This window comes from Dermacentor silvarum, chromosome 1 (genome assembly GCF_013339745.2).
Source record: "Dermacentor silvarum isolate Dsil-2018 chromosome 1, BIME_Dsil_1.4, whole genome shotgun sequence".
Lineage (NCBI taxonomy): Eukaryota > Metazoa > Arthropoda > Arachnida > Ixodida > Ixodidae > Dermacentor > Dermacentor silvarum.
The window spans coordinates 161353552-161369182 of NC_051154.1; the positions used below are offsets into that span (position 1 = coordinate 161353552).

A 15631-nucleotide genomic window follows, 5' to 3' on the forward strand; every position below is an offset into this window, starting at 1 on the left:
CAAGCAGCGCGTATATCAGTGGTTAGGGCTACCCTTGGTCTTCATGCCGCAGCGCGATATGTTGCGCATGGGTGCTGGCTTTAGTGGTGGAGGACGGCGATTCGTGGCTATTGAATTCGTCTGAATCATAACTGTCACTGTTTGACAGATCCGAATAGGTGGTGCAGCTTGCAATGTAACCCGAAGGTCCCCGAAAGTCCGGCGCGGTCCCGAATAAGCTGAGCGTCTGCTCTTCGCCGGTTTCGTTCGCCCCGCGGGCGAGACCGGCATGCGTTGCGCGCCTTCCCCGCCGGGGGTACATTCGTGACGTCACACGCAGAGGTTCGCTCGGCTGGTTGCTCAGGTTTCGGTTTCGTTTTTGCACTTTTCTGCTTATTTAAAATTATTTTCGAATTTGCGGAACAATTCTCCTATCAGGTGCGTCACAGAAGGGTCTCGGGAAGCTAAATATTTTATTAGCTCGACATGGTCAAAAAATCGCCGGAGTTGCCCTTTAAGTGTTCTGGCAAGTGCCAGCCATGGTGCAAGATAATTAGTGCCAATAATCATGCTACAGCTGCATACAACGTCGCGGTGCGCTGTCATAGAGCCTTGGCTTTGCAGTGACATGACACTGTGCTGTGGCGAAGCTTTAGTTCACAAAAGTAAAACTCACTCAAGGTATAAAAGTAGATTTCATTTATACCTCGACAAACTTATCCAAACAGGGTAGCGGTTTTCGAAATGCGTTTCACACCTCGTGTATAGTTACTGAGTGAAGGATGCGATGAAAGTAATAATATTGCCTCGAAGCATTGTTTTTCTTTTGCACCGGCTCTGAAAGCTTTATAGCCTCGTTGGCTACGCGATACGTGACCAAAGCGCGCTTGCTTGAACACTCTAAGGAAAAAAACAAACAAACAAACAAACAAAAAACGAATACTTGGGGAGCCCTTCTGCCACGCAACAATAATCGTGATCTGGGGCGCGATCTTGTACGCGTTCCAAAATGGAACGGAGGCGGTCCGTTCCATCGAGCCGCACACGATTGGTCAATTTGAACCGTGACGATCAAATTGACCAATCGTGTGCGGCTCGATGGAACGGACCGCCTCCGTTCCGTTTTGGAACGCGTACAATATCGCGCCCCTGGTTTCCTAGCGTTTTATTTCTTGAAAGTTCATCGCTCGGCGGCGCCGCGTTCGTGCAGTGTCGGGCCGACACGGCACCGATTTTGGTCTGCCGACTGTTGGCGACAGCGTTTTCCGTCCTGTAAACAGCTCGCTTCATCAGTCGGCAGACCAAAATCGTTCTCGTGTTGGCGTATCTGAAGCACCCTTTACGGTGTTCGGATGCTGACGCGAAAGACGCGGATTCGATCTCGGCCGCGGCAGTCCCATGAAGGCAAGATTCTAGAAGCCCGTGTACTGTACGATGTCAGTGCGCGTTTAAGGAACCACAGGTGGTCGAAATTTCCGGAACCGTCCACTACGGCGTGCATCATAATCACATCGTGGTTTTGGCACGTAAAACCCCAGCAGTTATTAAGACGTAACTTTTATGTGTTTCATGCGGAGGTGTCCTTAAAGAGTTGGCAATGGCCTTGTCGAAAACCCGGCGTCGCCGCGGATGGCGAAAAAATGTCACGTGGCCCTATGGAAATGCATATACCCAATCACGTGTGGCGCATACCTCGCTCCATACCCAAGTCCAGGATATGCGGGTATGTGCCACACGGGGTTTTACATGTAGCGAAAGCCTATCATTTGATAATGTATAACTAAATGTGTAACTAAAGGTATAACTCAATGCATGACTAAATTTGGACCAGGCTTTCGCCTTCACGTGTTACAAAGAGCGTAACAACGAGCAGAATTAAAAAAAAAAATTGGCGCTCGCCACACTCCTATCAAGAATGGCGACGACGTCACAATGCCGCCCTGACGAGTAGCTTTGTACATCGTTGCTATACTTACTCAAACGGTGAGTAGCACAAATAAATACACGCTATAGACCTTTTCACAAACCGACGTTCGAGCAGCGCCATTGGCCGACACGGGCGACGTCTAGCGTCAGAACATGTTATGCCGCCATTTTGGACTGTGCGCCTTGCGAGAGCATGCAGGCCGGCCGCACTTCGGTTGTGTGATCTTCGCCGCGCATTATTTTGATTGTTTTCTTCCGCTTCGCTTGTCTTGTGCCGCTTGACTTGTTACATGTTTCAAGTGCTCGCGTGAGCGCTCAGTGTAGTGTGCCATGGCAACAGCAAGCCCAGCCAGTGGATGTGGTGTTTCGTCGTCGGTAGCGGCAGCAGCCGCGTCTGCTTCGTCGAGGCCTGGCGTGCTAATCAGCGGTATATTTCATTGTTATTGCTGGGCACATGTGACCGTATCGTCGATTGAGTATGACCACCATTACGTTTCGCGGTTGAGGGTTGCCTCATTTAGCGAAAGCAGGCGCGTACGTAGCTGTCGGGCAATGCTTAGAACCAGGCGCCGGCGGCCCGACGACGCGTGTCAGTGGTTGGTAGATATGCGGTGGTTACTCCATACGCTTCCGACGCCACTGAACAGCTCACTCATGCAAAATTTATAGGGTGCTTATAACCAAATGTCAAAGCATAAGCGTGGCGATCGAGCAGCGCGGTACCTGCAGCGAACCGACGCGCGACAGTGATCACAGATGCCAGCGCAACTGATACAGCCCAGGTGCTATATTTTTATTTTTAGTATTTATTTATTTATACATACTGTCAATCCCAATAGGGATTATAACAGGATTTGTTATAAAGATACATTTGTTTACCTATTTTTTACGTTTGTTTACCTGGAATGGCTTTTCTTTCGAATGTCTGAATTTGGAACAAGCTTCGCTCACGGTGAACATTAACGTAGATCGTGCGCGAAGTTTGTATTGAAGATATCGCGTACGGCAAGAATTGTTCATGTGCGCTATCTCTGAAGCGAAATAAGCCAATAATATTGCAGCGTTAGGGCCATCTCTGTTCTTTCTCTTGTTTCCCTTACACCGTCTCACTGTGCTATGTTCATAATAAGGTAATGTCGAGGCTTAACAATTGTCGAATAAATACATATGCATATGACTGTAAACCACTACTGACAGTGAGTGAAAAGCGCTTAGTGGTCAGCGAAGCGGTCACTGAACGCACGTAAGTATTTCACTTGATCGACTGTGCGAATAATTTTTTTTTCGTTACTGTTACTCTTGCGAGCATGATGCTATTGTCCGCGTACCCATGCGAATACCGTTTTTTACGCTCTTACTTGCGCGGGCTCATTTAGCGCGTTTCTACGCCACGCACAGTTAGCGCATCACGGTTCCCGAGCTAGGCCGCGCTGATGAGGTTGACACGTTCGTTTTTGCATTCTCTTGCTGCCCAAGCACATAGACAACGCTCAAAGATGGGTGAGCTCGATGCAGCACCACACTGTTGAAGCTATTTACCTTTATGGGCAGGGCCGCGCAGGGTGCCTGTGAACGCAGAGACAATGTTTTGGTGGACACATACATCTTCCATAGGACATGATTTTTCCAGATCGTTGCGAAGTGTATTTACCGACTAGTTCTCTCGCAGAGTGCTCCAATCTGTCTTATACTGGTGTCACACGGCCACTTTTGATAGCGATCGAGACCGATCTGGATCGGATTGTTCGACCGCGGTTGGCTCCCTTCCGCAGATCGAGCAAAGAAGCCAATCGCGACCAAGAAATTCGACCCATATCGGGCTCGATCACGATCAAAAGTGGGCCGTGTGACCCCCGTATTAGGCACTGGAATGAAGTCGTGTTTGAAAGAATAACAAATGTAGCCTCTGCCACTACGTAAGAGAAAATATTGAATCGAAGAGCTGACAATTCTCGCAACCTATTGGGAAATGTGCCGAAAAGAGTTTACCAAAATGCGTTATTTTACTGATGTGTGCATTGGTTCACATTAGACTGAAATGCCAAGTCCTCCAGTGATGCAGGAAACCGGCAAAGCGTGAACATACCACATCGCGGGAGTGGTCTCGCGGTGTGCTGTGTTGTGGACACACTTATTCCCCAAAATCGTTATTTTCCGCTGGTTGTTTGTGCACCCATAAACTGCACAGTGCTGGCCTATAGCCTTTTGATGAGTATATATGCCATTATTTGCGAGCGTAAGTCATTCGTGACAAAAATAAACGGAAGCATCGAAGGAAAGCTACCACTCCGCAATGCAAGCGCAAGGCAAGCTCACAGTCCAGACCGAGCAGGCAACACTGACATATACTCTCCACGCCAGACCGTCGGAAGCGCCCTCGTGAAAACGTCTATAGTCCGCCGATTCCCGCAGTCCACGCTGAGAGGTGGCGCCTGGTGTCGAGAGTAGAACACTGCACGGGCCCGGGCACGGGCACGGCCCTGCCCGCGGGCCGTCCGAAGCGTTTGTTGGCGGGCTCGGGCCGGGCTCGGGCCTGCTCATTCAAGGGCCTATAAGTCGGGCCTTCGAGCACACGCAAACGTTATGCTTTGCATGGTTCAAGGCATTCTGTGCCAAGCTGAAGTGACACTTGCAAAATACCTTAGCACAGAAAATAGGCTAACAGATGAAGTTCTAATTTTTTATTTTCCACAAAAACGAACATTGTTTCCGCGTCAGGAAAAAAATGTCGCAGTTTCACCCGAAAGGCGAAGCATCATTTGTGATAGCGAAGTTAGTAGAGAGCTATACGGAGTAGGGATAGTAGCTGCATAAACTTGGACACATTCGCTTATTAACTGAATTAACAAGCGTGGTGTCAGCGCGCACAAGCAAACATGAATAGATCACACTCGATGACCGCGGACAACCACTGTCAAAACGCTGGCGTGAACAGACGCGGCCGCCGCAGCGAGCGAAGGTTCGCGCGGTCTATCGCTTCAACGGAAACTGAGCGGCGAAAGCAGCGAAAACACAGCGCATACAAAGGTCAGAGCCATCTGGAGATCGCTTTCAAGATACAGTGCGCGTGACAGCCCTCAGCAGCGCTAACTACGCAGTTCCTGGCAGAGTAGAAGCCGCTTACTCTCCCTCCCGCGCTGCCTTCCCGCTTTCCTCCTTTCGCGTGGGAAATTGCGTCGCCAGTTCCCCTTGCACCCTGTTGCAAGATACGCATTCGGTGCCGCAGCACAGCGTCGCCCTCCCTCCCATGCCCCCACGGCCTTTCGCGCGACGGAGGAAGTCGCGTTTGCTCTCCGTGAAAGCGCGCGTCCCCTGCGCGCTTTCGCTCGCACATACGGCGCGCGGCGACGATTTTTATCGCCCTTGGACTTGTACGGAACCTCACGGCGGCGATGGCGACGCCGACGGCAGAAATCCGCTTGAAGTGTCCATATAATTGCTATCGCAATAATAAATTATACAACTGCTCTTCACACCATTTCCCTGTTACCGCTTTTCCGCTTGCAATATGACCACTCTTGACACTATTATATTCTAGCGCTAACGCAAGGAATGCCTCTTTCTATTTGTGCGTGTATTTTATGCTCTATGCTCGTAAATTCACCTGTTTATATCAGTGGCGCACCGACCGGGGGGGGGGGGTTCGGGTGTTGTACCCCCCCCCCCCCCCTGAGGTCAAGTTACTCCCCCTCCACACGCCCAGCCCCAGCAGTCCAACGTATACCTTCAGTGCTTGTTCTCATTGTCATTACAATTCAGGAGGTGGCCTGAGGTCGAATTTTCCTGATTAACAAAAACACTCTATCACTGTCTTGTATTCATTCATTCACTCTTAAATTTGAGTAAAACGCTGAAGAAACAAAACATCGTCATCATCCTTGGTGTCATTATTATTATAACTATTAGGCATTTATTTCTTATTTTCTTTTGGATTCCTATGGCTAAAGCAAAGAAATTGCATATTATGCAAAAGGTTTGCTCCTGCCCCCCCCCCCCCCCCCCTGGCAGAGATCCTGGGTGCGCTACTGGTTTATATACTATATATTGTAATCAAGAGTGGGTCCATGGCTCGGAGGCTTGTTGGAAGAGGTGAAGAACGACGAAGTAGAATAGAACAGCTTGCCCAAGGAACGGGTGTTGTGTCTGTTCTCGTCTCTTACAATATATATACATATATATATATATATATATAATCGCATGTGAAATGACCTTGCAGGACCAGATCGTACGATCAAGGTAAATGCATGCGCACCAGCGGAAAAGTAACAACACAGGCCATGGGCTGGATCACTGATATTCCCATGGGAGAAACAAAGGTTTCGGTCTTTTATTGCTTATACACAGCAGCTGATTAGACGTCTAGAAGGTGACGTTGACACATACGGTGCATATTATGCAAAGTGCTTGCTCCTGCCCCTCCCCCCCCCTCCCACCACAAACCCCCCCGCCCCTTGGCAGAGATCCTAGGTGCGCTACTGGTTTATATACTATATATTGTAATCAAGAGTGGGTCCATGGCTCGGAGGCTGGTTGGAAGAGGTGAAGGACTACGAAGTAGAACAGCTTGCCCAAGGAACGGGTGTTGTGTCTGTTCTCATCTCTTACAATATATATATTATATAATCGCATGTGAAATGACCTTGCAGGACCAGATCGTACGATCAAGGTAAATGCATGCGCACCAGCGGAAAAGTAACAGCACAGGCCATGGGCCGGATCACTGATATTCCCATGGGAGAAACAAAGATTTCGGTCTTTTATTGCTTATACACAGCAGCTGATTAGACGTCTAAAAGGTGACGTTGACACATACGGTGCAATCTGAAAGTAAAAAAAAAAATGTTTTTACTTACAGGCCGGGCTTGGTCATGCACATGAAGGCCCTGGCTAAGCTTAGTAATGAACGCCCGGGCTTAGTCACACAGGCCCGGGGCGGGCTCAGGCTTGGTATCACGGGGCTCGGGCTTGATAAAGCGGGCCCGGGCTGGAAATCAGGCCCGTGCAGTGCTCTATTCGAGAGTATAGGAGCGCGCCCGCAGCATGCATGCGAGGGTAAAATAATCCGGCCGATCTGCTAGTGCACCGAGTGGCAGGCTTACATTAGTGGAGCGCTCGACCGGCACTATCGCTGCCTGAGATACGCACTCATGCGGACCCCTGAGATTCGCGCTAATTCTGACATCGGTTGTTGCTGATTGCCGACTTTCCCCTTGAAACGAGAACCGATCAAAAATATTTCGGTTTCACTCCGAAACAAAATAATAAATGATGTTTCTGTTATGTTTTCGTTCCGGTCAATAATGTCGTTTCGTATCGTTTTTCGTTCTTGTTTTCGTTCCGTTCTGACGCACTGGAGCTAAGTGACATTCGTGTTGTCTATCGTTTCGACACAAACTGAGCGCCGAGAACACACAGCACACAAAAATCCATGAGCCGCCGACGCACCTAGACTCTGCCCCCACCGCAGATCACTCTCAAGATACGGCCGTATGACCGTGCGCAGCCGCCACATACGCGGTTGCAGCCGCAGTAGAATTTGTTTAGCGAGCCGATGTTCCTGCGGTTCATGTTTCCTGAAGTGTTGAAGTATTTCTACAATAACAGCTACGTGATTTCGGGGATTTTTTCTGTCCAATTGCGTTGGCCATATACAAGGTCTTTTTCTTTTTTTAGCCAAGTCAAGCAGTACTCGTATATACTGGGTGTTCAAAATTAAGTTTTACGGAATTTAAAAAATCGCCTGTGGCAGGTATCATAATTCTTATAGTTGAGCTGGGTTATTCGAAGAGGCCGACATTAGTAGCACAAGAAATCAAAACATATTCCACTAATTAACAAAAATTAACTTCTTAGTTAATTACATTAAAACACACATTGCAATTTACAAATTGTAGCCGGCGAGCTTGTCAGGCGTATTCACTTGGAGTGAATTTCCAAAATGACACCAGTTTGGAGGTATGTGCCATCAAACTCGCCGTGAAAATGCACTGTTGTTCCACATTTTTACCAAAATGCTGTTGCATACATTGAAGCACCAAAGTAACTCGAACGCCCATGTATTTTGTCCCACACTTTGGGAAATATCTCGAAACTGGTGTCATCTGTACGGTCTGTACGTTTTATTAATTCTCTAAACTTTTATTCGTGTATTGAAGCAACAGATTAAGCAAATGACTGCTGTTGCCTTGAATAATTCTCGAAGTCACATGTCACTATGGGCAACGTCCCAGCACTGCCATGTACGCAGGCACACTGGCGTGATAGACGTCGACTCTCCGGCTTGGGAGCGCTGCGCTCGTGAGAAGTTTGGTTTGAAACTTAAGCTCTTCTCATGGCGCGTAGCGGTGTAATACTTTGCAGACATGATTGTTAGCGCGCATTGTAGGCACTGCGCTTGTCAGTTCGAAATGGCTAGTGGTTTGTTGTGAGACCTAGGTAGGTGCCTTTGGTAAAGGGCACTTTAAGCGGCGAACCGCTTTTACATAACGTGGTGTGGCTTGGTGCGTTACCTGGCTGACATAACATAGTGTCGACTGCTTCACACGCTTGACACTTTACTAACATCGGCGTGCGTTTGTCACGCCCTACCATGTGCGCCTATTCCGAAATCCCCGCAGCAGATGCAACTAAAGCGAGCTGACTAGAATATATACCGCTTGACTATCACGTGACTAGGGCCTACTTCCCCTCTATTATTTATGACTAGCTTAAGGTTGTCACGTGACGCTCCCTCCTAGTGTGTTCCTTCCTCCATGATGTTGACTGACAAATATGGTCACGGTTGGGGGGAACAACCTCACAGATGCCTGAAAGTTAGCGGAAAGTATGAGACTCGATCCTCTTCAATCACTGTTCTGCAGTAATTCATGTTTAAGCATAACACTTGTACAACCCTTGTAGCTTGACCTGTCTACAAATAATTATGTTTATGATGAAGTTAGTGCTTAAATATTCAAGCATTAGGTTATGTAGGGACATGATGCACGGTGCTATCAAGAATGGTATGCGTGTAATATCTACTGGCTGCACATTTATGTTCAATATTGTCGCGATTTTTATGAAAGCACACACGAGCACGGTGTCGCAGCGAGATGCGAAAATACAAGGAAAGAAGGACGCCATTCGTTCTTCTGCTTTCCATAGAGTTTCCTACAATTACTAGAGGGATCGTTCAGCCACCGTGCGAATGATGGATAGTACATGGATTTGTCTGATCTTAGTGCTTGGGGCTTCAGACATTCCTCGTGGCTTCGTTTATTACACTTTATCTGGGCCTAAATTGGACTAAATTTCAAAGCAATTTATACTTATTTTAATGCAGAAGGTAAGACTCTGCAAGGACGCATAATCGCTACTAATTGCAGTGGTTCCACTTGTCCGTGTGTTCGTGGCGTAATGGTTTTGATATCAGGCTTCTGTGCTAGAGGTCCCGAGTTCGAATCATGCCGTTGGACAATTTTAATAATGTTTATTTCATTATTTATGACGCAGTACTTTCTTAAAAATTACCACTTTGCAAGGTCACGAAGCCAGTTAAAGCCAGAAGGACGAAGCTTAGCCAAATCCATGTTACTAACCATCATTCCCATGCAGGCTGAACTGTCCTGCTTGCAGCTCCCGTAGACACTAGCGCCACAGTTCCCTCTGGTGATTGTATGAAACTATGCTGCTCGCACCTTTGTACCGAACATTTGTTTTTAATCTTAACCTGTCTTGTGGCACGCCCAGGAGCAATAACTATTTCATTCGAATTTGATATGGACGCACTGTATCAATCGCAGCTTCGGAAGCAGTTGCAGTAAAGGGTGAGCATGGGCTGTATTCTGAAACGTTCCATTTCGATCATAGTTCGCCTAGGCAACAATTTCGCCTTCAGGTGCGTGCTGATTAGCTGGTTGAGCAAAATTTAATGACGTCGGGCTCAACCAGCCAATCAGCTCATCCAATTTTGCTAAAACAGCCAATCCGCCCGCACCGTTGGCGGAGGCGTGGCCAAGTCGAACTATCGCCAAAGTCGAACGTTTCAAAATACGCCCCCGGGGGCATATGACAGCATGATCGCCCTATCAGTATGGTCTCTAATTCTTCCGTTCTTCGCCGCTCGCATGCTGTATCAACACAGAAATAAGGCAACGTGCATGAAGATGTGTGGGCAGTAAAAGGAATGGCACCGCTTTGTCCTTTTCACATTTCGCCACGCATCATGTGAGCAACAAGACTTTGTTACACGCTTGTGTATTTCCTTTTATAAAGATGACGATAGTACATGTAGCACACACAACTATTTACTTTTAAAGCAAAACGTTTTTGCTTACTTCCCTAAGGTATTGCGTGGCTGCTCAGTTGGTTTGTCGCCGAGCGGACTGGGCCAATCTCGGATACTGTAAACCGCGGTCACGTGGGTCACAAGGGCCGCGTGGGTGCGAAAGCGTGGGTAAGGCTGAGCACATGAAAAGTCGCATTGTGGGAGTCAGTGGCATCTGCACCTTTGTCATAGGACTGAAGTGAATTCTCAAAGCCAAGAAGTCTTCCCGGGCAAAGCACATATTCAATATGCTGCAAAATGCGGTGCAAATACAGGAACAGTTATTTGCATGCGCGTTGCCACGAAGCCAAATGAAAAAAGAAAAATGCGAAGGGAGAATATGTGAACAATTCTTACGCGTAGTTGGAAATAAAATTACATTGTGTGTCTCTTTGCATAGCGTTTAATTGAAAAGTTTCAAGAAAGCTTCACTTAATGCAGATTGCAACACGTGCCTTGGAGCTGGCATAATTTTTTCTTTTTTTAATGCACCAGCCATTAAATATATTTCCGTGGCTGTCTGTGGCAACGATAATATAGAACCAACTTCTAGTAACGTTGGTCTGTGGTGCGTGGGTCAGCCATATGAAGCCAAGAGTTAATCAAGCTGGCTTCATATGGTTGCGACTAACAAAAAATTGGGCCCCTCGGTTACCCTTCTCGTTCGTGTGTGTCTCAGGTAATTTTAAACAGTCGCCAGTGCACACCACATTTGTGAAACTCATGCGAAAGTTTTGTTTTTACATTGCAGCTGGACATAATACGGGCTACCATCAAGAAAGAACTGGGCATTGCAGTAATGGAGATCCGGGACCCAAAGGCAATTATTGAAGGTGGAAACGTGCTTTTCACAGGTATGTCCTCAGGCACTGTAAGACATTCATTTCTCTTTTACTAAAAATGGGAAGAATACATTGAATTAAACGTCACAGTTTCTGCGTGCAAATTAAAGTTATGACTTGTACATTACCTATTGCTTAGTGTAAATGAAGCTTCTCTATACTTGCTTTTTTCTATAATTCTGCCCCCCTCCCAATACTGTATGCCATAAAAGAATATACAGTAAAAGCTCGATGATACGAATCTCACGGGGTCACGAAAAATATTCGTATTAGCCGAAATTCGTATCATCGAAACACAATTAAAACTACTGTCGAATCTCGATAATTCGAACTTGAAGGGGCCCGAAAATTTGTTCGAATTAAAAGGACGTATTTTTGAAGTATTCGTGCACCATAGCACGATGCACGAACGGTGCGAGTCGTGAAATATCGGGGCGCGCAAGCGCATAGCAAGCGCGGGCCACGAAACTGCCCACACCGGCTAACGGTCGCTTCCCGATAACGACAGAAAACGAAGCTTCAGGGAGCGAGCGGGCGGCGCGGCACACGGGTGCGCGCGGAGACCGTCGAAGGTGAGGGAGGAGGGTGGCAGGGAAGCGGATTTCGCCGCGTCAACTCCGCCGCTTCGGTGGCTCCCCTCGCCCTCCCTCTCAACTCCCTCGTAGCTCTCTCACCTTCGACTCCGTGCGCACATCTCTGTGGCACATCTCCGTGCGCGCCCGCCGCCGTGCTGGCGCCAGCTTATTTTAGCCGCCCCCTGAAGTTTCGTTTTCTGCCGTTATCGGGAAGCGAGCGGGCGTGGGCAGTTTCGTTGGCCCGACTGCGCCTCCGCCGCTGCTTCCCTCTGCGCTGCTGCCGCAGCGTGCAAGGTCAACATGTGACTAGAAAATAGAGGAGAAGGGTTCACTGCCATTTTATCCGCGTGGCTGAGACGTCGGCACTAGTGTGTGCTAGAATACGGTTGTCTAGAACACACTAGTCGGCACGTACACGCTTGTTCCGGCGCGATGCGGAAACGGCGACCTTGTAATTTGAGAGAGAAGAAAATTTCCGCCGCGGGTTTTTTTTTTTTTTTTTCCCGTTCCTTCGCGCGCGGCATTGAGGGGTCTCTCCTGAGTTTTTGTTCTATGGCGGTGTCGGAGCAATGCCGGTCGGAGGCGCCGCCGCGTGATTTGGCGCGCTGCTGAGAGCATTGTCGGTGCGCGGTATGTTCGAAATAAGCGTGTTCGAATTCGCTTGCTTCGCGTTGACGTTGAACGAAAGCACGTTTTTCATGATAGTCTCGCTGTGCAACAATTGTGCTCAGTGTTGACGTTGCGAGGCCTAGCTCTTTAGCCAACTCCGTCCGCTTTCTCTTGAAATCCTCATCGACCTTTCGAAGAATGTCTAATTTCTCTTTAAAGGAGAGTGCTTTCCGCTTGCGAGACATAGCTCGCTGCGACTAGGCAAAATGGCGCAAACACGAAGAACGCGGCCCGAAGCGCAGCAGCCACTCCATCTGACGGCTCGCAGAAAAGGAGGAAAAGTACAAGAGCACCAAAAGCGCCACCGCTTCAAACTCTTCGCGCCCAGTCGCGGAGTCCGCGCTGTCCGGCGCCGCGCCTCCGCACCAAAAGAGAAGGAGAGAAAGCGCGTGACTGCGCGCTGTTCTCTTTCGCGGCCGTCGGTGGGGCGGCGTTTATTCGTATCAACCGACGCAGGCTGAAAATTGATTCGTAACAACCGTTCTCTAGCACGTTGCAAAGTAATGGGGCTCGGCCGGGACCACAGAAAAATTCGTATCATCCGGAAATTCGTATTAGCCGTGATCGTATCATCGAGCTTTTACTGTAATCCTTCCTTAGAAGCTTCGCTTCCCTGGATTCAGTAGATCATGGGTGTATGGTGCAGGTCACGAGTTCTTTGTGGGCATATCACCTCGGACGAATGAGGCAGGAGCACGGGCACTGGCTGCTGCATTCCCTGAATATCCTGTGACACCTGTCAAACTGCCCAAGCGCAACCATCTCAAGGCTCTTTTGTCCATGGCTGGCCCCGATGTCATCTGCCTGTCAGACAGCCCGGAGGCACAGGCTGTTAAAAGGGTATGGTTGGATATAGTATGTTCCACGGTGACAACCACAACAACAAATCATTCCTTCGATTGTGCAGTGTGGGGCAGGAAACTAGCGCGAGATTATGCTTAAGGCTTCAACGAGGACGAGTTGGTACATCATCATTCGCTTTACTTCGCTGGTTGCCGCACTGGTGTCAGTTCCTTCTATGGCTTCCTTTGTGTAATAGTATAGTACAGCGAATAGAATGATGTCATACCAACTAGCTCCAGTCGAAGCCTTATTGGATTTTAAATACTTATGGGAGAAATATTTTGCTAAACAGTATTCAGTACTGTAACTTAAATACCTTTAGGTGGCATTTTGTACTCTCGATAACTTGTTCAAGGGGTGTTGACTCGCTGCAAACGCATCACCTCATTAAGTACTTGACTCATTTGACAAATCATTACCGCGACGTGATCGTGCGGTGAAAAAATGCATGCCGCCATTTATCTTTATGATGGCTGTGCGCAAGTCTTAGCATGACTGCGTTGGGCGAGGCGGCAAGCTTTGCTCTGCAACTGTCTTGCTTTAGATATACTGTACCTACAGCGTTTGCATATCCGGATAGACTACGCGTCATGGCCATGCATCAGCTGAGCTTCGGTGTCATGGTGAACTGTGCTGTGTTTGGCTGCAGCAATCGCACAAGAAACCCGACGATAGGAATGTTGCCCAGGTTGGGTTTTTCTCGATAACTGGTTATCTCTCTTCTTCACTACAGCCTCAATGTAAAAGGGCACAGAAGCTGTGTGCGAGTATGCCTCTCCAATGCTTGCCTTGCAGGTGCAGCTTAGTTTGTGTAGCCAGCACCCGCCTTCTTTCACGAGAAGCCATGGCGTGAAAGGATTTTCATTGAATGATTGTGAAAGATGAAGCTGCGAGGGCAAAATAAAAATAAATGGTTTGGCTAGACCAGCAGTATTGATGCAGCATAAAAATTACGAAGGCTCTGGAATCGGTGTTTAGTTCTGTGGGTTTTTTTTTTCGGTGACGCAACGTTAACGCCACTTTACATGATGCAAGTGCCCAACCCGCAGTAAATTCGGTAGTGAAAGCAATCATGTTACTCTGGGGGGAAGTTAAAATTAGGACACACTTGCTTCTTGTGAAAGCAAGGAGCATCTCTGATAGTAGCATAAACACTAGCGTTGCTCTGCTAAATGCATGCATGGCGCTGTGCGCTTGTTTACGTGCCCAGAAACACCATTTAAAAACAGAGCCAAGCAACTGGACCTACTTCCCGATAGTAGAGGCATTCGATAACTGTTGTGACGCAATCCACACGAGGTTTCCACAGTTTCTACCCGAGAAACGCCATTGAGCTAAAAAGAAAAAGAAAACCTGCTTACTTTTCCAATTTACGAGCCATGTTTTGAGGCAACAACAACAACGACAATGCTGTCTGCGAACACTTTGATGCACAGCTGCTGCACCCAGTCGCTCGTCAGATAATTGTGGCCTTCCATCGATTTGTAGGCTTTGTTTCTCACGGGTCACGAAGCTCGTTGAATTCACAAGGTAATCTTTGATGTCTGCGAGAGCCACGCGAGGCAGCAGTCCAACATCGCAGTGAAGCTCATCACCTTTGAGTTCGAGTTAGTCGACACAGCCGCACTTTGTTTTAATAGCGTGATTTTGCTGGTTCACTCAACCCACGCATATACACGCTTAAGCGCATCGTTGACGTACGACACATTACTCGATAGCCAAGTTAGACACATTGAAAAGGACATTATACGGTACGTGCCTATTGGTAACTGCTTGGTGACCCAGGCCTGCTGGCGTAGGCAGCATGCACTCGCGACTGAAGTTACGGCGGACGCCGCCAGCGCTCCTAACGAATGACGTTATGTGCATAACCCCAATACGAAGTAAGGATATTAGTTTTATCGGCCGTTTAAACTTGCAAACATTCGCTTACTAAGTTAACAAGCACGATGTCATACGCACAGGTAAACATGAACACATCTCCCTCGACGACCGCAGAAACTTGCTGTTAAAACGCTGCATTCAGGAAGCGCGGCAGCAACAGCGAGTGAATTGACCGTCGTGCTGTTTCGCTTTAATGCGAACATCGAAAGAAATGTGCATACGAAGCTACCAGCACTGGGTGTATTTTGTCCACATTGCAGTTAGCTTTGAAGGCAAGGCCTGCGCGAGCACACACTCTGTGCACGTCGCGGATCGCTGGCAAGATACAACGGCCATGCCGCCGCCGCCCCCTCCCTCCCTCCCCTCCTCCAAAACCGGGCTAGAACCAATTGCCAGTGACATCAACAAGCGAAGTCATGGGAGTTGCAATTGAAGAGTGACTGAGCGGTGAGAAAATGAAAAATTGAGAGCATAGCATTCTTTAATTTATTTAAAAGTATTTATTTCCTTATGAACTTTGTTGAGGTGTGATGTGCCAATGACCACTGCGTTTTACGTTATCACTAAAGTCAACGTGTTTGGCTAGAAGTACAGCGCATTAAATATGC

General features: G+C 48.1%; 1 protein-coding gene across 1 annotated transcript in view; it reads left to right on the forward strand.

The window, feature by feature from the left end:
• LOC119436312 (N(G),N(G)-dimethylarginine dimethylaminohydrolase 1) overlaps positions 1-15631 on the forward strand; it is a 64322-nt gene that overhangs the window by 15652 nt on the left and 33039 nt on the right. The window contains exons 2-3 of the mRNA XM_037703124.2: positions 10962-11064; positions 12943-13136. Of these exons, the coding sequence (XP_037559052.1) occupies positions 10962-11064; positions 12943-13136 (297 nt within the window). The remainder of the gene's footprint in view (positions 1-10961; positions 11065-12942; positions 13137-15631) is intronic.